This window comes from Corvus cornix, chromosome 15 (genome assembly GCF_000738735.6).
Source record: "Corvus cornix cornix isolate S_Up_H32 chromosome 15, ASM73873v5, whole genome shotgun sequence".
Taxonomy (NCBI): domain Eukaryota; kingdom Metazoa; phylum Chordata; class Aves; order Passeriformes; family Corvidae; genus Corvus; species Corvus cornix.
In genome coordinates this window covers 7,610,226-7,630,213 of record NC_046345.1, presented here as the reverse complement: position 1 = coordinate 7,630,213, position 19,988 = coordinate 7,610,226, and the positions used below count along the sequence as shown (strand labels likewise).

At 43.9% G+C, this 19,988-nt stretch overlaps 1 protein-coding gene and 1 long non-coding RNA gene across 13 annotated transcripts in view; one reads left to right on the top strand and one right to left on the bottom strand.

Moving 5' to 3' along the window:
* The window catches only part of ARVCF (ARVCF delta catenin family member), a 258,893-nt gene that overhangs the window by 9,822 nt on the left and 229,083 nt on the right, over positions 1-19,988 (bottom strand). For all 12 annotated transcript variants that reach the window (XM_039560820.1, XM_039560821.1, XM_010398190.3 and 9 more), the window contains 6 exons: positions 9,668-9,795; positions 8,549-8,699; positions 6,999-7,191; positions 5,744-5,855; positions 5,059-5,149; positions 3,956-4,009 (listed from right to left, as the gene is read on the bottom strand). In XM_039560820.1, coding sequence (XP_039416754.1) covers positions 3,956-4,009; positions 5,059-5,149; positions 5,744-5,855; positions 6,999-7,191; positions 8,549-8,699; positions 9,668-9,795 — 729 coding nt within the window. The remainder of the gene's footprint in view (positions 1-3,955; positions 4,010-5,058; positions 5,150-5,743; positions 5,856-6,998; positions 7,192-8,548; positions 8,700-9,667; positions 9,796-19,988) is intronic.
* Positions 10,149-18,428, top strand: LOC109144434. Its single transcript, XR_002045206.3, has 2 exons — positions 10,149-17,150; positions 17,748-18,428. It is a non-coding gene; the product is annotated as an uncharacterized LOC109144434 (long non-coding RNA).

Genomic DNA, 19,988 nt, shown 5'->3' with positions numbered 1-19,988 from the left:
CATCAAGGGCAGTAGGAGATGATTTAACCACGCTGACCAAAAATAACTAAAGAATTCTGGAGTTATACATGTAGTTCAGAGATCATAAAGCATGGAAATATTTGCTACACAGCACTTAACTTACACTTGTTGACAATCAAGATGCCTGATATTCTTAGCTATTCCTTTTGAACAAAAAAAAGAAAAAAACCAGCTGCACCCAGCTACCCAGCCAGCACTTGTGGAGGAACTCACAACTGGTAATTCTCTTTCAAATGACAGGCATGAACACTGCTAGCAGGCTGTGTCCTGATCTACAGATTCATCATTTATTTAGGACAAAATACTTCACAAGAGTATGTATTAAGTGATGGAAAAACAGAAAATCAAACTTGCAGCAACTGGGTGGTAGCTTTTTACAATCTCATGGTAACTGTACTCACAAGGATGTAATAGATCACTTGGCATTTTTTAGTGCCATTATCATGGGTGATCCACAAACATTTCTAAAATGAATTGCCAAGACACAAAGGAAACCTTTAAACTACCCCCCAGAAAGCAACAACCACTAAGTGAAGGTTGGCAGCTGTGGTATTTCCCAGGGAGCAAGGTTATTAGCAAAGACTGTAATCATGAAAAATAAAAAAGAAAACCAGATCTTTAATACCACTAAAAAATTAAAACCCCCATGCTTAGACAGGACACATCAGCAAGATTTTTGCACTGGCAGTAATCTGCCAACAAAGAACACTCAAGAACTTTGCTCTTTGTATCTAAATTCCAACACATTTTGTATTTCATCCTGCAGGCCCCTGGACTGCACACAGACCAGCACTGGTGGCTCACGTGTCCAAAACCCACACACTGTGCTATGCCTGTCAAGATAAGCAGCAGCTGAGATAGGAAGTTCATGATTTGATCAAATGAAATGAGAAATATCTTGAAGGAGGCTGCATCAGAGAAGTAACACCTCACTGCCCCGAGAACGATGGCTCTGCAACGAAGTCAGAAATACTGCTTCTCCTGTGTTTCAGATTCATTCTAAGAAGCGACCAGAATTAATTGCTTCTGTGGCATAAAGAAGATCTATACATATCTTGCTGCTCCAAGGTATGAGTGCATCATTTTGACTTAATACAATCCCTTGTATAGACAAAAGTTACATTGGTCAATAGAGGAATATCCCCTCCTTGGCTTGTTCTCTCTCTCAGCTTCCTGCTTATTGTCATCTCTATTGCTTCTCTATCTCCCACTCACTCTAGAGCAACATTTTTATGCCACCACAAATTACAGGACCAAATAAATGCCTGCCAGTGTCAGTCCATCTGTGTCCTCACACAGCTCTCAAGTTAAAAATACCAAACCTCTAGACCCATCAAAGAGCAGGAAGAGGAGGAAAAAGGAAAAGTCATGCCTGAAGATGGGCATGGAAGACAGTGGCATCTGAACTCTGTCTCTGGTCTGAACAATTTCACCTCCCTGGTGCTCCTGAGTGACTGCAGGTTAACTGAGGCACACACAGAATTTTGGAGGATGTGGCATAGACTGGAGATCACAGCTCTGCTGCCTCTGCAGACAGCTAAGGGTCAGGGTCCCAGGCACAGGGTGACAGTGAGCACTGCTGCTCTCCAGCCTGCCTGGAGCTGGGAATGCCTGACAGACCTCTGCATCCCATGGTAAACTGTGATAGAGGTTTTCCTCTATCTCCCAGCACACCCACACCCTACCCAGGCTGTTCCACTGTCCCAGACAGCAGCGATCTGACTGGTCTAGTACTGCCAGTTGATGGGGAGTGCATCCTTCTGCCTCCCTAAACACTGATAGCAAAGTGATTTCCTCTCTTGAGAAGGATGACCCCCACATCATTAGCAAACAAACTGAGACAGCACCAGCAGTTTTCTTTTTGTGATGTTGAAGAAGAGCCAATGTGGGTTAACAGGAAAGGCCCAGGCACCAGGACAGCCTGAAAACTGGTGAGAAGAATCCACAGAGGACAGGCAGACAGGTGGGGATGTTCTGGAACCATCAGTCCTGTACTCTGCAAGGGATGAACACTGGGCTGGAAGGACGTGGCTGATGTACGGGCAACTCTAACCTGTGTGGCATGGAAATCCATGGAATTCTGCACTGGCCCACTATAACAATGTTTAAGACAATTACAGTTCAGTACCAAGGCAGTATAGCAGAAAGGTTAACTATGCAACTTGGAAGCATCTGAATTAAATGAAATAAACACAAAGCTGGAGACAGGGAAGAATTCTCTAAATTAATATAAAGTGAATTTAAAGCAGAAAGATCTTAGAGCAAGTGAAGTCACAAAAAGAAGACAAGGGAAAAATAAGCAACTGAAACCAGGGCATACAACTTTCTGGAAAAAAAACAACTGGGATGCAGGAAAACTTTCTCTGGTACTCTATCATGCATTTTCTTGGCAAACCAAATTTCTTGGTCTTTTCTGGAGGCTCTGGTGCGGAGCATATGGGGATATAACTGAACTGTTTACTGGAAGCACAAACCCAGAGACTGTATGCTGGTGTTCTGCTCCATGTATCTACCAGTTCATTCCAGAGTGGAAAAAGAACAAAAACTCCAGAACACAACAGTCCATAATGAAGTTAAAACCAGAAAATACAGTCCAGAGCAGCCTTCTCATGTTAGTATACCCATAAGATAAAAAACATGCAGCATTGGAAGAGCCTGAAGAGATGAAACGTTATTCCAGTTCCCTGGAATTAAGGATAGTGAATGGGATAAATTAAGTTAGTCTCTTTTCAGCTGACCTCTGAAACAGCACAAAGTTATAGTCATATCGGAAGGAAAAGGCACTCAAGAGCTGGGATCAGGAAAACTTGAGAGATTTCATCTTCTAAAGGTGATAAAAAATTGGAGAACAGCACGGCCCAGAGAATCTGCCTGATGCTCTACACATGCTGTAAATTTGCATTTCGTTTTGTAGTCAGGGCTGTACCAATAACTCCTGAGAGCAGAAGGCAGCAATTAATACTGAGACTGTAAACAATCAGCACTGCCCATTCTGCAGCACCTGCCAGCACACAGCTATTCCTGCCAGGCAATCCTCTCTGAAGAGATTTTCTTCCATTGTGAGAACAAATGTTTCAGTGTTCCCTAAGGCAAAATACATATGGACAGTTGATTCATGGCAGGTGGCATCTCATTTTTCCAAGAATATAAAACGTAATAGATACCTGTTATTTTACTTTCTGAACATGCTTGGCTTTTTCTTGGCTCTAACTTGCTATTTTATTTAGCTACAATCACTAATAGCAGTATATCAAACTGTTTGATCTGGAGGCATTAATATAGGTATATTTAAATAAAAATAACATCAACTGGAAGGAGTAAAGCAAATTCTCAAGGGACCACACAGCAACTTTATCTCCCTTGGTGAAGAAAAAAAAAACCCTCTAGAAGTTTAACACTACAGAGCTTATCAGTCTCAAAGCACATCCCTGACAGTCAGTGGTGGTTCTCACTCTACAGGAAAAACCAGGCTCATTTAGATGCAGGTAAATGGAAAGCAGAGCCATGAATATCACACATACAAACTTATTTTTGGTTTTACCTACAAAAACAAAGGCAGAACAGATTTAAACACAATGCATTGAAGTAAATTTTCAACTCTTTTTTTTTTTTTTCCTTCTGAATCCCAGAGACTTCCAGATCTGTAACAGGGAATGCAGCTGCCTCAGGGGCCAAAGAGCAGAATGAAAGCTGGGTCATTGTATCTCCAGTATATGTATAAAGTAGTGAAGAAATTGGTGTGCACACTCTACATGCATACAAAGAAAAAAAAGAAAAAAAAAGGACGACCAATCTTTCGTGAGGTAATGCTCTGTTTTTAAATGTCAGCTTTATCCATCTGAAATAATATCTCCTAGAGAAATAGTTGAACTTTCCTGTGAGCGACAGTGTGCTCTATTGGAACAGACAGAGTTTGATCTATGACTGAATTTACCTGGGCCAAGTTCATCCATAGGTATCATATCACGACTCCCAGACTTCTCATTATCTAGAAAACAGAAGCATTGGAACAACTTGAGTTACATTTACTTTTCCCAAAACCTGGTAGTTTTGAATTAGTCACAGAACCAGAGAGGTCCATAAAGGATGAACGCAGAGATTATTGTAAAAAAATTCCCAAACTATTCAACTGTTATCCATTCAGAAAGGGAAGTCTGAATCAAATTCCCCACAGAGCACACATAATCCATGTATTTTCTGCTTTGGCCCTGTAATACAGAACTTTCTCGAACAGAAACCACAGTTCTGCTTTGGACTACCTACAACTATTAACAGGTTTCTCTTTGGTCTCTCCAGAATAAAAGAAAATAAGTAAGGGTGCGGCTTCTCATGGCACACAAGCCAATCCAGCAGCCTGCTGAGCCAACAGAAAACTAATCCAAAAAGAAAACAAGTTTCTTGTCACATCAGCAAAGTGATCCAAATCATCCTCCGTCTGCATAACGTGCCAGGTTTGATCAAAGACAGGGAAGGTGGAAACAGGCAGGGCGGTGCAGGGCTGTTGTTTCTGCCATAACCTGCAGTTAGACCAGAGAAAGTGCACCAGGCAAACCCTGCTCTTAGCAACCAGAGCCAGACTCAGAGACACAGCCATCATGGTGAAGTCAAAGCTGGTGCTACAGTGGTGCTGGTGTGGCTGTGCCTCATGAAAAAGCAGAGATAGGATTAGCTGGAGCTTGAATAAACTAATTCCAATTAAAAAACTCCGCATGGTGGAGGAAGAGGCTGTGCCAAAATGGGCACATTTATTTAAAAAAGGGAAAGACTCCAATACAGAGTAGGGGTAAGGTCAACCCCACTTCCAGGAAGATTTAACTGATAATGCTGCATCCAAGTTGAGAAAACAGTATCAGTAGTGTACATTTTGTAAGGGAAGAAATACTATCCATCTCCAGGTGATAAGGACTGGTTGAGACTGTGGGGTAAAAATCACCACATGAATAGTGCATTTTTACCCCCTCGTGCTGTAACACAGTCATGGCAAATCCAGAAAACAAGTACAGCACTATATGAGAAGTGATAAAGAGCAGAACTGACCTTGACTTTTATCCACCAGAGGCAAAGTGCTGTCGTCATAGCCAGACCTGCCAGCAGTACCTTTGGAGCCCTTTGGAGCTGCAGAAACAGACTACGAGACAAAAACCACATAAATACCGAATTTCTACCCATGGAAACTGAACAATAAAAATAAATGAATCAACAGCAGGAAGAGAGATTATAGAATGCTGCTAAGCCCCCCTTCTGTTGATAATATGGAACTGGAATATTTTTTATTTTCATATAGATTTGATGAAAATGTTTCCTCCCTGTTATCTCAATGGCAGCACTGGTGCTCTGTAAAATGAACAAAACCCTTCCACAAGAAAAGGTGAGGAGGCTGCATGTCAAGCAGAGGTTGCTGCCCTAGGCTGCAGTACAGAATGTTTCAAATGAGACACAACTAAGACAAGACATGCTAATTCTTCCTCCAGTAAATTGGGGCATTTGGCCTGTACAGGATGGCAAACTCCCCAAACCTAAAGAGCCACGTTCCACAGACCACAGCAAAGCACAGCCAGCAACTTCATGCAGGATGGCGTGACTGAGTAAGGTACAATCCATTGTGCTCTCACCTGGAAGAACAGAAGTGAAAACTAAAATCTACAGACTGCAATATTAGCCTAAGTAAGGACACCTTCCCCTTAGGCCTTTCCAGAACTAATTTAAGATCCAGCACCTTTACCTGGAAGTGTGACTTGTTCCACCCGTCCTTCTGAAGGGCATTTCGTAGTTCTTTATAGCTCCAGATCATCTGAAGAATGTGAGATGCTGCTTTTGTTTCTCTGGGAGATTGGCTATTTGCAAGATAAAATTACAGCTTAAGTAAAAAACAATGTCAGACTATTTGTATGTTAACACCTAATACTCCATACTGCTATTATTTGAACCTGTAAGTTATGGGATATATGTGAAATCATTCAGTGACTTCTTCATATCTATAGGTATTTGCTGACAAAAACAGAAATCAAAATGTTATGGATTTTGCACATTTCTGTGTTTTCACGCATATTGCTGGACAAGCACTGAGGCCAGGGTGACCCTTTTATCTTGCAGCTGTCATTAACAAAGAACAGATAGATTCCATCCTTCCTGGATTTATTCAGGGGAAAAAAAAACCCAAACAAAAAAACTATTCTAAGCCACTTTTCAAACCTTCACCCCAATGTACACATATTCCTCACAATTCAGTGAAATTTCTCCATTGTTTAAAATACCTTGCACAGTAATTTTGGACAGCAAAAAAAACAAGCTGTTTTTAAATGGAAAATGAGATTCCTTACTAAGTCAGTACACAGACACCTTTTATAATATAAAACAGGCCTAGGTTTTTGGTGGCTCTCATATTTCATAACAATACAACCCAAGAAAGCTACTTCAGCCACTCTCCCAAAGGTTTGCAGCAAATACACCTACAATGTCTAACAGGCTGAACTACACAAAACGAAGTTTCCTCTACAGCAGTCAGAACACAGTTTTTAAACTGAAGAAAATTTGTCACTTCTAATTACCACCACCAGCCCTTTGGCCAGAACAATTACTGCACATCATTAACCATTTCACTTGAAAGAAACAGATTTCATCACTGGCATTCTAGTAGTGAAACACTGCCACAGAAAAAAAGCCTCCCAAACTAAAACCAAAGATCATGGCTTCACTGCAAATGCTGCCTGGTAAACGTATACATGGTGCTAAGATGTCTCTGACAAGGAGAGAGCACGTCTTAACATGACTGAAGTGACTCATCAATTAACCTTTTTCATCAAGTAAACCTTTTAAAGGTGCTGCTTGTTTTTACTTTGTATATATTAACTGCTGAAATTACGGCTCTGAAATGTTGGGATGTTCCAATACCTTCACAAAGCAAAAGCTGCTGTTCATAGTGACATTTTCATGTTTGCAAGGAGTTCTTATGCATTTTGCTTTCAACTGTCACTTACCTTGACTTGCTGATAGCTACCAGCTTCTGAATGCCCTGTGTCTGGATCAGAGACCTTGCATTTTCTGAGCTGTCAGTAATGATTTCATGGATGGTATTCAACACTGCAACCACTGTATCCTCTTCCAGGTTCTTTGCAGATCTCTGCTGCCTGCTGGGCAAATTTCTTACCAGCTCACCCATGGCATAACTACCTACATAAGGGGAAGAGATACCATTAGGCAGCCCTAATAATCATTTCAGCTTTCGATCCTGAATGATTAAAGCCAATGGTGTTTGCTGTGTCAGAAAAACCCTTATAATGTATGTGTTTTAAACCTCAAGACTGTAACTTCACAGGGTATTTATCATTCATTATTTCAAGGTGACTGACAGCTGATAAAGCTAAGATAAAGTCCTTCATCATGGATTCTGAAAGGTATTGAGGGGGGAAAAAAGCCAGTTTTACTTAGAATTTTACAGCCAGCATCTATCATATTTTGCAAAGCCTGAGGCAAAAAAGCATCCGGTAGCTGCTGCTAATGCCACGTATTCATGGTAATACACGCACACGGATTACTCAACTTAGCCTTGTAATAGGCCTTCTGGGGCCAGGTGTGCAACCATGCATTTATTAACCTTCCCCAACAAAGGTAAGAGTATTTCCTCCTGGGTGCAGTTAGCCTTCTCCATGTATAGTACTGGAGAAAAAACCAGGGAATCTGGACTTTATCATTCCCAGGTATCCATCTGCACCATTTGCCTGGCTACACCTCTGAACTATAAAAATTAGAACCTGAAATATTAAGGTAGAATCCCACCTTGCTAGTTGCCAGTATCAAGTTCAGTGATGGTCCCAAACATGTGACCAGTATTTCCTGGCCTGACAACGTTACAGTTTAAACAAATACCTTAGTTAAATACAGAAGTCATCTAGAGGAAAACTCATCTCAGCTGAATCTTTCAAGATTCCTGCTTATGGGCAGCTGAATGTTATTTACCACTTTGGATAGGAGCTAGAGCAGTGCTGAACACCAACTTGAAGAATATTAAGTTGTTTAGTGTCCAGCTTCTCAAGTACCCACCAGGCAAAAGATGAGAAAGGAAGCAAAAAAATGAAAGGTACAACTTTAGAGCTCCCTGCACTTCCCCAGGTTAGCTCAGCATGCCAAAAGCCACACTCCCATTCTAACTGGAATAGTAGGCAGGCCTAAGGAGCAACACCTCTGTGACGTGTGACTATGAGCACAAGTCCCATGCTAGCCAGGGCTAAGGAAAACACAAGAAACCTCTTAACCTATCCAGCCCTCTGCACATCTACGCACACTCCTCTCCTGCAAAAACCTACACCTAATGTTACTCCCAAGTTAGAGATTTCCCTCAAGCCACAGCTTGAGTGGGCTGGAAATACATTCTGAGCTGACGGCCCCCCACTTTGTGGCTACAGCGCAATCCCACATAGCCTGGATGGAAACTGCAGAGAGAACGAATCCTCAGCCCAAGGGACAGAAAACGTGAGGTCTCTCAAGGCTCTCAAAGATCCCAGCCTAGTTAGAAAAGTTCAGAAGATACCTATGAGATCTTTATTGCGACGATCCATGGAAAGGTTTCTCAGGGCGATGGACACAGCCCTCACAACCTTGTCTGAGTCGGACTGGAGCAGCTCCACGAGCACTGGCAGCCCCCTCTCCTTCCGCACCGTCGCACGGATGTACGTGGACCACTGATCAGGACACACGAGGGAAAAGAAACAACAGCAAGCACTGTGAGTTCATATACCTGCCCCTTCCTTGGCCCTGGCATTTCTTTTGGTGCTGTAACCCATTTTTTTCTCTGCAAACACTCGTTATGTTGTGCGTGCTGATATATTGCATTGCCCTAACCCATCATTCAACTTCACCAAGCACCAAGGAAGAAAGGATGTACAAGTTCATCCTACAGCTAAGCCAGCTTCTGGGGAAAGAGTGCAGCAACAGAAGGAAGGAGCATCATCTGCCAGCATCTGTTCTGTACACACCTTGGTGTGAAAACACATCCCTCTGGATTAGGAAAAAAAGAGGTCAGAAGGAAGAAACAGTAAAGCATCTAAAGCATCTGTTATCTTCCTCCTCCTCCAATTTCATGCTTTTCTTCTGTTTCATGATTGTTTTTAAAATAAGCCTGTATTATTTAAAATAAGCTGTACTCAAGGCAGCTGTGAAACACCGCCCTGCCAACCCTCAGGCTGCTGATCAGTCCCACTTTGCTGAGTGGTTCTAGAAGTGATCAGGCAAATCTTTGAGAGAACTGCCTGATTAGTGCTGGGGATGCTTCACAGAGGGTATCAGAGGACGCTCTGGAGTGCAGTTTCCTCAACAAACACTCAATCCAACAAATTAAGTATTCAGGACACCTAACTATCTAATACCAGGCTTTTCTGAATGGACAAAACAATGGTTAAGTGCTTGAAGTGGTAAAGGTTGCTCATGGTTAAATTTTCATGAGCTCAGTGCCACTTCCACTATGTAAACTGGTCCAGGAGATGCAAAACATCTTCAGTAAGCAAATGGAAATAATTTCCTTAACATTCCCACCTCCCTTTTTAAAGGAGACACAAATGCACAAAGTAACAGTGCACTTACAGTGGGAAATCCCCTTGTTCTTTGCCTACACAAAGGAAACAAAAAAGACTGAGAAGCAGACTGCACTCACCATCCAGTTGCCAGCACTAAGATTCTGCAAAGCTCCTGCAGCAGCTTCCAGAGTGTTGAAGTTCTGACTTTCGGTGAGGATGGAGAGGTACAGTCGGACCACGTCTGGCTGGTACAATAATTCAAAGCCTGCAGGTGGGGCAAGAGGAGAACAGAAGCAAGAGAAGCAGAGAAGACAATGCATAAATAAACACATAATTTTATTTCATCACATAAGAGAACAGAGAATGAAGAGCTTCTGCCATACCCAGGACATTCTATCCACAGTTGTTGGAAATGGTGGAGACAGCAACTCATGCAGAGAATGTTCACGTGGGCTGAAGGTCACTTTGCTTGTCCTGAGGTTGACAATTCTTTCTGGAATCTGTGCTATGCTATAAACTGCCCAGCATGCAGGTAATGACAAGGTGACAAGAGACAATTTTTGCCTGCAACAATTCCTACTTTGCATCTCTAGACTGCGCTGCAAATTCACCTTGCACTCCTGTCCTTGTTCAAATCTCTCTCAATACTTTCAGACACAAAGAGCAGGGCCGAAGAGAGCGAGCTACAGCATCCTGTCAGCCACACCCTGCACACACCCAGGGGACAGAAGGGAGGGGCAGGATGCCAAAGGGACCAGAACCCCCAAGTGTGAGGGGCAAGGAGAACACTGACTCCAGTTCAAATATTCAGCACAGAAATCCACCAGCATTGTCCCACACTGGGAGACTGTGACAGCCACATCTGTTCACTGCAGATCCCCAGAGTCACTGTATCAGCTGTGCAGTTTAAGCACGACAGGAATGAGAGCCACTCCCAGCTCTGCCAAGGATTTCCTTTTGTGATGCTGAGTAACTGACAGTAGCATCGTGTCCTGACTTCCTCATCCATAGGATTAGGATTTATGCGTCTACCCACATCAAAAAGAGGGTCTTAGGCAAGAATTCCATCACTCCAAGTTGCTGCACAACTTGAAGCAATTTTTACCTATCTTCCTTCACTAAGTGCAGCATGACACACTGCATCAATGAGGGCAGAGTATGCCAAGCATCTGCTTACAGGACTGGCCAGACACACCATCTCAACGTGGTGTTCAGATTATGTGAACAAAAAACTAAACGCCTAAAGTGCCTTGGTGAGTGCAGGATGGCACAAGCAATTTCTGGTCAACGTGACTCATCTGCAGTCACTGTAGCTGGTCTGGTGGCCTTTGGGATGTTTGCAGTAAGTAAGGTTCAGCAAGCATTACCTAGGAGAGAATTTCTAGAAAAACATGACATCAAAGAAAGCATGAAGTTGTGAAGAAGCCTGGGCAAAGAGGGAATTTCAAGCTTGTTTTGAGCAGAATAATTTTTATTATTTGTACACATGAAAAGAATGTTTTTCACATGACAAGATGCTGTCCTAGAACTGTAGCATAATTCAAAGCAAGTTTTCCACTAGCAAGACAGGAAACCTCTAAACACAAATCACTTCCTCTCTTCAGTATCTTCTCTTCAAAATCACCCATCTCTCATGCACATGTCTGAGATTATAGTATTTTAGACATCTTGGAGCAATGCTATCCTATCCAGTGGATATCCTATAATTTTTTTTTTAAAATTATTATTCCCTGTTGCTAAAGGCTTCCTGAAATAAAAGCCTTGATCTTAAGCATAACTATTTCTCCACATCCTGCATACCAGTTATGGCTGTGTGGCTATGTGAGTCAGGATCTCAGAACTCAGCCCTTTAAACCCTGTAGAACACTGCCTATAAACACAGGCTGTGTTAACCCCCTGGCTGTACAGGGGGTACGAACCCCACCGAATGCAAGGAGATGCAATCAGCTAAGGTTTGTTCCATACCAAAAATCTGATCTATGCATGAGGATCCATGAGCTGGCTCATACTTTCCATGCTCAGCCTCTCATGTGCATCCCAGCACGCCTGGATCCTTCTCCAGTGACTGGATACTTAACCTGCTCCACATCCATGCCTCGTTCTAATGCCACCACTTGCCTGCTACACATGACACCCTATAGATACGTGCAAGCTACAACAGATGGCAACCCCCAAAGGCATCCTGCCAATCCATACCGCTGCCTTTCCTCTTCTCCGATGTCTCCTCCTTGTGCTGGGATCACTGCCCTCTATATTGAATGCTGAGGAAAAACTATCGTTACTTAATCCATGAAGCATGAGCAGTTGTACGTACAGCTTTTCTCCATTCCTTGAGTAAGTCTGTGATTATCTGACTCCAATACGACCTTCATATCACCCTTCTCCCCTGCCACTTCACAAGGTGAATTGGCAACCTAAGAACTTCTCAAGAAAAACCACTGCTGATAAGCGCCCAGTGTTCCTTTCCTGAACAGTAGTACTTAAAAATCTCTTAGGATAGCCTACTGGAATTTTGACACTTTTATCTTTTAAGGAAGCTTTGCTGAAATGTAAATCAGATCAGCAGAAGAGATGAAGGCAGGTTCATTAACAGATAATATTCATACAGAACATTTTCTGCTTCTGTATCTGAGCTCACGCTTGCCTGTGGTTCAACAGGATGCAATTGTTCAGCCAGTCTTCTGTTTAGGAGTAGTACCCAGCTGTAATTTCGGCACACTTGGAAACAGCCCCACACTCTTACTCTGTCCTGTTATTTAAATGCAGTCTGTGATGTGCCCTTTCTGTCAGTCTGTACGCTCCCTTTTGGCTGGACACACTTCCTTCTTCAGCACCTCGCTGTGTGTGAATACTGAGATGCTCCAACCCTCTAACCTCTGCTTCCCTCCTGCAGACCCAGCTGCATTCCAGTCACGCACCTCCCACCCGCTCTCTGTCATTACCTCTCTCCATGCATGAAAGCCTCTCCTTTTTCCTACTTACTGATGTAAGAGCATCTCAAAAATGCCTTCACCTTCTCTCTTCAATAATGCCCAGCATTTTCCCTACCAACCACCAGTACCTTCCTGCTTTGAGGCACAACTCCTTAGCCAGGTGGTGGATGATTCCCACCTCACTCCACACACCCTCCTTTCCAACTACATTTATGCCTCTGCCCTATTGGCATCTGTCTTAAACACAGTCAGTGAGTGCTGCACACCACACACAGCTCTGTCCTCCCTCCTGCCTGCTCCTCCTCCCAGCACTGCAGCTCTTCTGGGTCAGCCTGGGTATGCCAGGGAAAGGCAGAAGGAGTTGCCAAAGCCAAGTACCAAGAATGCCCCTCATGGAGGCTGCTCATTAGCAGGGATGAGAACCTAATAACGAGAAAGTTACTGCTGCACTGGAGGGTTTTTCCTCTCTGACAGCAAGCTGACACTTTTCATAAGCATTATAGTGCCTTAAAAAGAAACAAACAAGTTTTATATTTTCTCCATCTGCCTCCTGTCCTAATGAATCCAGCTCTGCTATTTATAGGATGTAATTTGTCTGAATTATTATATATTTCCTTCCAGTGTTGCATGAAGGCCTTGCACGTTTTTCCATGAAGCGCTTCAAGCACGTTCCTGGGAAGCACAGCTGGTCTCACCTCCATTAAGCACCTGCTTCTTTTCAAAACTGATTTCCTTAATTTCAAGATCATCTTAATTATTTTTTCAGGTAATGCTACTTTTATGCAATATACAGCTAACTCCTTACTCCCATTTAAAAATGGATAGAATAAATGAGAAAAGAGAGTAATTAGTGATAGAGAATACATCAAACAAGAAAAACATCCACTGTTTTTCTTTTTTCTTTAAAAAGCTGTTTTAATTATAGCCCAGATTCAGCATTGTCCTTAAAAAGATAATCTTCCTGGAATAAATGAGATTTTTCCATTGGTTATGGATTTGTGCTGAGTTGCAATCTACCACTGTTTCCTCCTGGAAAAGCATGGAGATAAGTAATTTATTGCTTTTTTCATCGCAGAAAGCAAAGTAAACAAGTTCACTCTATTTGTTTTTGGCTTTCAGAGAAACAGAGAAATGCCTAGGACACTGATGTCACTGTGAGCATCAGACCTTTTGCAGTGTGTAAGCATTCCCCCAGCTAACAACAACATGAACATGTCACAGAGGAGTATCTTTATATTAGAGTCATCTTCTCCAACACACTGCAGTCTCATCTTTCTGAGAAATAGGAAGATGAGCTTTTTTGCAGCAGAGTTGCTCAAAATTGGCAAATGGGACTAGTTCTGTGTGAAGTTCACACTACCAGGACGTGGCAAGTACATTATCCTTTATTTGCCCAGAGAACAGTGACAGCACAGACAGCAATTTGAATCCTGAATAGAAAAACACCTGAGGAATTAGCTGATTAGCCATTTCCATCCCTTCAATCCTCAGTCCCTGTGCTGAGAATGATGCAGCAGTTCCTGGATTATCTCGTCCACAAAACTATTTACTTTCATCTTGGCAATGCTGATCCTGTGCCTATACTTAGCTACATTCTGGCAATAACATAAGATACTGCACCAGGTACCTATCTCTGATACACCTGCTTAATCCCAAATTCAGACAACTCTCTTTGGAACAAGGCTGCCAAACCTATTCCCTTTCACCACCCATTCCATTTAGGATTTATTCCCCCACCACAGGCATGGGAAATTATACACATGTGGATGCTGGTCAGATGAGAGATCTCCTGCTGCTGCAGCAGAAATTCACTGCTTAATTTTCTATCCACACAAAACCTCTGGATTGATGCTTAAAACAATTGTCAAATTTCAAATTTTTTTAGGAAGCTGGAAGGATGCTGGCAACACTGCAGAAAAAACCTAAGCAACCCCTAAACCGGGGGGGAGAGGGGGTGAGTGTGTGTCTGTGGAATCATTGACGTGAACTCTTACAGCTACTCACTCTTGCAGTGCGCAGAGGCAATTCCCACTTACTGCACTGTGGTTCTCAACAGGAAGATGCAGCGGCACCTGGACTCCTTTTGGGCTGCCACCACAGCAGGAGGTGCTTTCCCTGCCCACACCTCTGAGGGGCTGCCGGCACTGGGAGCTCTGGGGCCGCTGTGCTCGCCCTGAGCCGCACCTGCAGCGCCGGCAGATGGAGCGAGAGGAGCCCGGACCGCACCTCCGCTGCAAGGTCACCCGAAAACAGATTGTGCACAGTGAAAAAGCATCTCCCTCAGCAACCAGGAAGCTATCAGCCAATAGCCAAACCAAAAGAAAAAAAAAGAAAAAAAGAAGAGAGAGTAAAGAATCATGACAGTAAAAGAAATGAACAACTAGAATCTGCACGAAAGAAAAGCTCCGCAGCCCTTGGACTCCTGCCCTCTGCTGACAACCGGCCGGTACCTTCACCACAGCCTGTGCAGCTCATTGTCCCCAAGCTGTAAACCCGGGCTCAGATGTATTTGCTACAAAAATGTTTTCAGAACGCTTCAGCAGCAAATCAGTCCAGCAGTTCAACTCTCCCCTTCCAGGAACCCCTCACCCTGCAGTGTGGTTTTACAGCAGGCTACATGAAAAACCCAATAGGAGGCTGGGGGAGGCAGCTGGTTACTTTTGTAAAAACAGTAATCAGATCCCTAAAAAACCTGACCCATCAGCTCCATTCCATCTATATGCTGTGCTTCAGCACCCAGTGCACAAAGCAGCTTGAATGCCAACATAAACTTGCAAGATTCTTCTAATTGAAAGGCTTAACAGTAGCAAGAACACAGCCAGCTCCAACAGAGCCAAACGCTTGGCATAAGTGCCCGAGAATGCAGCTCGATGCAGATACATGCAGAATACTGAGTGCCACAGCAGCAGCACAGCAAACTCTGCAACGAATGAAGATGAAATAATAGGTGGAAAGTTCTGAACAGTCCCTGTGGCTTTCACTTCAAGGTACAGCACAAGTCAGGACAGGTACTGCGCTTACTGCAGAGATTCAATCACGAATGCAGCATCCACCACTGAGCAGCAGCTCTGAAGACAGACAGAACAGCCTTTGAATAGTATTGAAAAGAAGGACTGGAATAATGTGGGACACACGAGACTCGAATCAGGCTTGAGGGAATGTTTAAGAAGAGTTTTTCTATTTAGGAAATGAACACCACAGTGTGTGACCTTTCCAACTAATCTACTAAGTCATACACAAGTTCTAAAATGATGTAAACTCTTCCCAGCTTATCATGTACTCCCACAATGACAGCAGTACTGGCATGCTACTCAAAAAGGGAAGCAAACAAACCCCCAGCCCAAAGGATGTAACAGGAATGTTACCAGCACTACCAAGAGTGAGGTATGCAAAAAACCAACACAGAGCTAGGGTGACTGCAGGGAAGACAGAAAGGCAGTAAGGAAAGGAAACGGGAGGGCAAGACATTGCAGGAGAAAGAAAGGATGCCTGGGAAAGCAAATTGGCTTTTACTATTTCTATTATTCTTTATATTTCCCAAGCTCCACAATCTGTCATCAAAGTACCTTCTTACAGAGTGTGATTTGTACAAGGTTGGTTACATCCCACTTCATATCCAAAGAATATGCAATTCAACAAAGAGGTGGCTCAATCAAACAACCCATTTTGACCTTGTGTGAGTTCCAGCACTTCTGTTTTCTGTGACCACATATTTTAGAGCTAATACAGTTTCCCCTTCCAAAGGACCTGCAAGCAGCATTTCTCCCAACAGTGTTTGACACACTGCCCAATACAAAGTCTTTTCCAAGCATATGCTGCTAAGTCTCCTGGCAACTGGAGATGTTCCATTAACAGCCTTTTCTCCTCACTAATCAGTAGCAAAGGCTCTGGAGGACTAATACTTAGTAAGAATCTCAGAGCTGCTGCAGATAACTGGAGCACTACCCAAGCTACTGGTTCAAAAGGGGAATGCTCCGTCCCGCAGAGCTGTCACTAAAGGGCAGGGAATCCCCAGCAGCCAGGCTGATGCAGGGATGGGAGAGCTGCTAAAGGTCTGCACCCGCAGGGAGGGGAGACACGTGGGTGAACTGCAGCACATTTAAGCATTTCTAGGTCACCTTTGGCAATGGTTTTTGTTTGCCTTTGAGAAACACCATTGTTACAAGCAACAATGCTTTGGATTGGAGTTAACATTAAACCCTTTGGCTGCATGATTAAAATGGAGAGCTCATGTAAATAGCTTCCTTTACCCCAGCCCCAGAAGACTTGCCTCTGACCTTGGAGACTCTCAGTACAGTACATGAAATGTTAACACTTAACTCTCTCGCCAGCTTCTCTAATCCAAAGTTATTTTTATTTACTTCACAGTGATAACTGAATGCATTTTCTTTTAAAGGGAACAGGACAATCATGTTATTCCAAAAGCAAATCTGTTTTGAAATGCAATTTGTATCTAAAAATCAAACATTAAATAAAATTTTCTCCCTCTCTCTTGCACACAGAGCACACACTGAAGTCTCTGTGCTGTGAGCTACGTATCAAATGCAAACTGTTTGAAGTACAGGTTCCCCTTTTCCCACCACCAGCTTACCATGGTGTTTGCAAGCTCCCAGAACGCAGCCCAGGCCCTGCATCACCACTGCAACATCTCCAAGTGGGACTTGGTTCAAAATCCTGGCTCACATACGTAAGTGAGTATGAAACTAATTTGCATCACAGGTCTGCCAGCTCTGCAGGGTTTCACAGTGTGACACTGCCAGCCGTGCCGGGTACGGAATTTCTGGCAGCTCAGGCACACCCAGGACTCTAAGCTAGGGATGAACACTCCCTGGGCTGCAGAAATGCTGTGTCTAGGGGAGTCTCTGTAACTGTTTGCCCCTTACTCTTGCTTCAAACACTAGAGTGTTTTAAAAGACTGATTATGCTTATCAGGTGATCTCCCTGACAGCAGATCAATATGCCAAGGGAGCAGCAATGCTCCCAGATGTGAGCAATCCTGCCTGCTCCCTTCAGAGAAGCTCCTTCCTGAAGCTTTCTGGTTGGGCTCACACCTCTAACAGCTGATGCCAAAAGGAGCTGGGCACAGTGATGATGTGCACTGCACTAGGAACTTCTTAAACAGACAGCAATCTGGCCCAAGCATATGAGATCAATATCAAGTGTGCCACTGATCATGTTTTGTTTCCCTGGGAGGGAAAACCTGAATTTCCAGATGCTGTCTGCTATATCACAAGGATATTTGAACTACAGTGACAAGGTCAAACATCGATGCTTATTCTTTCAGATCTCAGTGCGGCTGCTGCTCCTATTGGCCATGGGTGCTTCTGACGTGTCTGCTCCTGTCTCTGCAAGGGTCCAGAATTACATGACTGACTAGTTTTCCTTCTCCTCTCTGAAAGGACCCAGATGGCAGTGCTTGGTGACCGCTCACATGCCCCGAGGGGTGTCTCCTTGTGTGTGTCACCAAACAGCTCTATTTTGTCACTCCTCCCTTTCAGCCAGAGAAAGCAATTCCAAGGACTGCACAATCCTCTCCAGAAAGCAGAGCACTGCCCAGCCCACCTGGCTCCTGGCACTTAGGCCAGCGACACCAGTAGAAAATGTGGAGGGGCTCAGGAACTGTCAACTTACTGACCTCAGAGCTGCAAACACCAGCCAAGAACACGTGGGGATGCCACAATAGTCCAAACCCATAGCACTGCCAGAGATCACTTCCCAACTGCAGCTCTGGAAACATGCAGTAACAAGCTGACACTACAGAATGCCTCATCAGGTGGGAAGTGGCCCTTTCTTCCTAATGGGAAAAGGTTGTAAGTGGAGGAATCTCTAGGCCTGAACATGCTTGCTCTCTGCCTTGGTAGGGCTTGGATCCACAGCTTTTTGGAGCATACTGCTAAAGCCTTTTCCATCTGGCCAAGCTTTCCCAAAGGAACAAAATAAATAAAAAGACGGCTGGCAAAGTTAATGAGGATTGGGAGCTTGAGGAAAATTGTTACTTTTCATATTAGACAAAGAGATGTGTTTTTTCCAACTGTGCATTCATGTATTCATGCCAGAACATGTGTGTTTTCTGGAACTTTTCCTTAAACTGAGAAAACCAAAAACAGGCAAAAACCTTGTCCTTACAACCCCCACCTACAGCTCCGAAAAGCACAACACAGCTTTCTGATCACAGCTGCCATGTGGTGCAGCTGAAGAGACCTGAGATCTAAGACTCTTTTCACTGCCATTACTAGTGCAGATGCCTATTTGTCCAGCCCAGCCATCAGCAGGTTTGAGCTTATTGTATAAAATGTGTTTATTAAAGAGAGAGATACTGAGTGATTCCCTGAAGATAAGCCCACAAAAAAACCCAAATTACAGCACAGATATGTCCAGTAGTAAAATACAATGTATTGCTGCTACTGTCTTATCAACAAGTCCAAGAGCCTCATAACACAAAAATGTCTCAGAACTAGAGTCGCCACTGAAAATCAGCAGCACTGTTAAGGGACTCCTTCCTTTAACTTGTGGCTGCCCGAGCCTACCATTTTCTTTCCTCTGGTCTTCGGTGCATTTTTAACCAAGGATCATGTGTTCCAAATTGCCCTTTTTTGGCCTCAAGCCCCTGTAAAACTCAGCTCTGCAGTTCCAGATGCCAATCAACTGCTCTTACTCCAGGAAGCTAATGAGCTTTTAGCTTCCTCCCAGCTCAGTAGAAACCTGTCTGCAGAGAAAAACTTACTGCAAAAGGAATCGTGCTTTAGTCCTTGGCTCCAGATGCCACCTGAGCATATTTATTTTATTAAAAAGATTCTGACATTACTTAGAACTGTTGAGGTATTGAACAACTTTATAAACTTTGTGTCACAAAACTCCAGGAAGTAGAGAAGCACAGCAAAGGGAAGAAACACTACAGCAGGCAGCTACATGACAAAATAAAAATACCCTACATGGTAATGCATATTTAGTCAAAATATCCACACACCCTCAGACATTAAATACTGAGGTATGCAAGAAAGGTAGAAAAAGCACAGAAAAAGCTTTCTTACCTCTGAAGACCTCTGAAGTATCTTTTTTCATGTCTCCAAGACAGTGTATGAAATGTGCTGGATAATGAGGCCAGGTATGGTCCCGCCAAGTGCCCTCCCCTTCCAGGTGAGAGACTGGACACAGTAGCCCAGTAGCCCAATGCTTGTAAGGGGCTGTGGAGTGGAGGAGAGGCCGCAGTGCTCTGCAGTGCAAAGCTGTGGGGTCCAGCACCAGGCAGAAGCAGCACTCAGAGTGCAGAGGTGTGAGGTGGTTCTGCAGAGCTGGCAGCTGAGGGAGGGAGCGGCCGCAGTCCTGGAGCCAGGCTGGGCTCAAGGTGGCTGCAGCAGTGACCAGGGATTTGCCTGGACACAGCAGCCACACTCCTCCAGCCCTCCATGGATGCTGTTTCTCTCCACCAGGCCTGTGGGGAGCCGAGGTGTGGGAGGACCCACAGCACCGTCTGTGGTCAGCCCTTCTGTGCTGTTATGCACTGGGTGCTGGCACTAAAACCAAC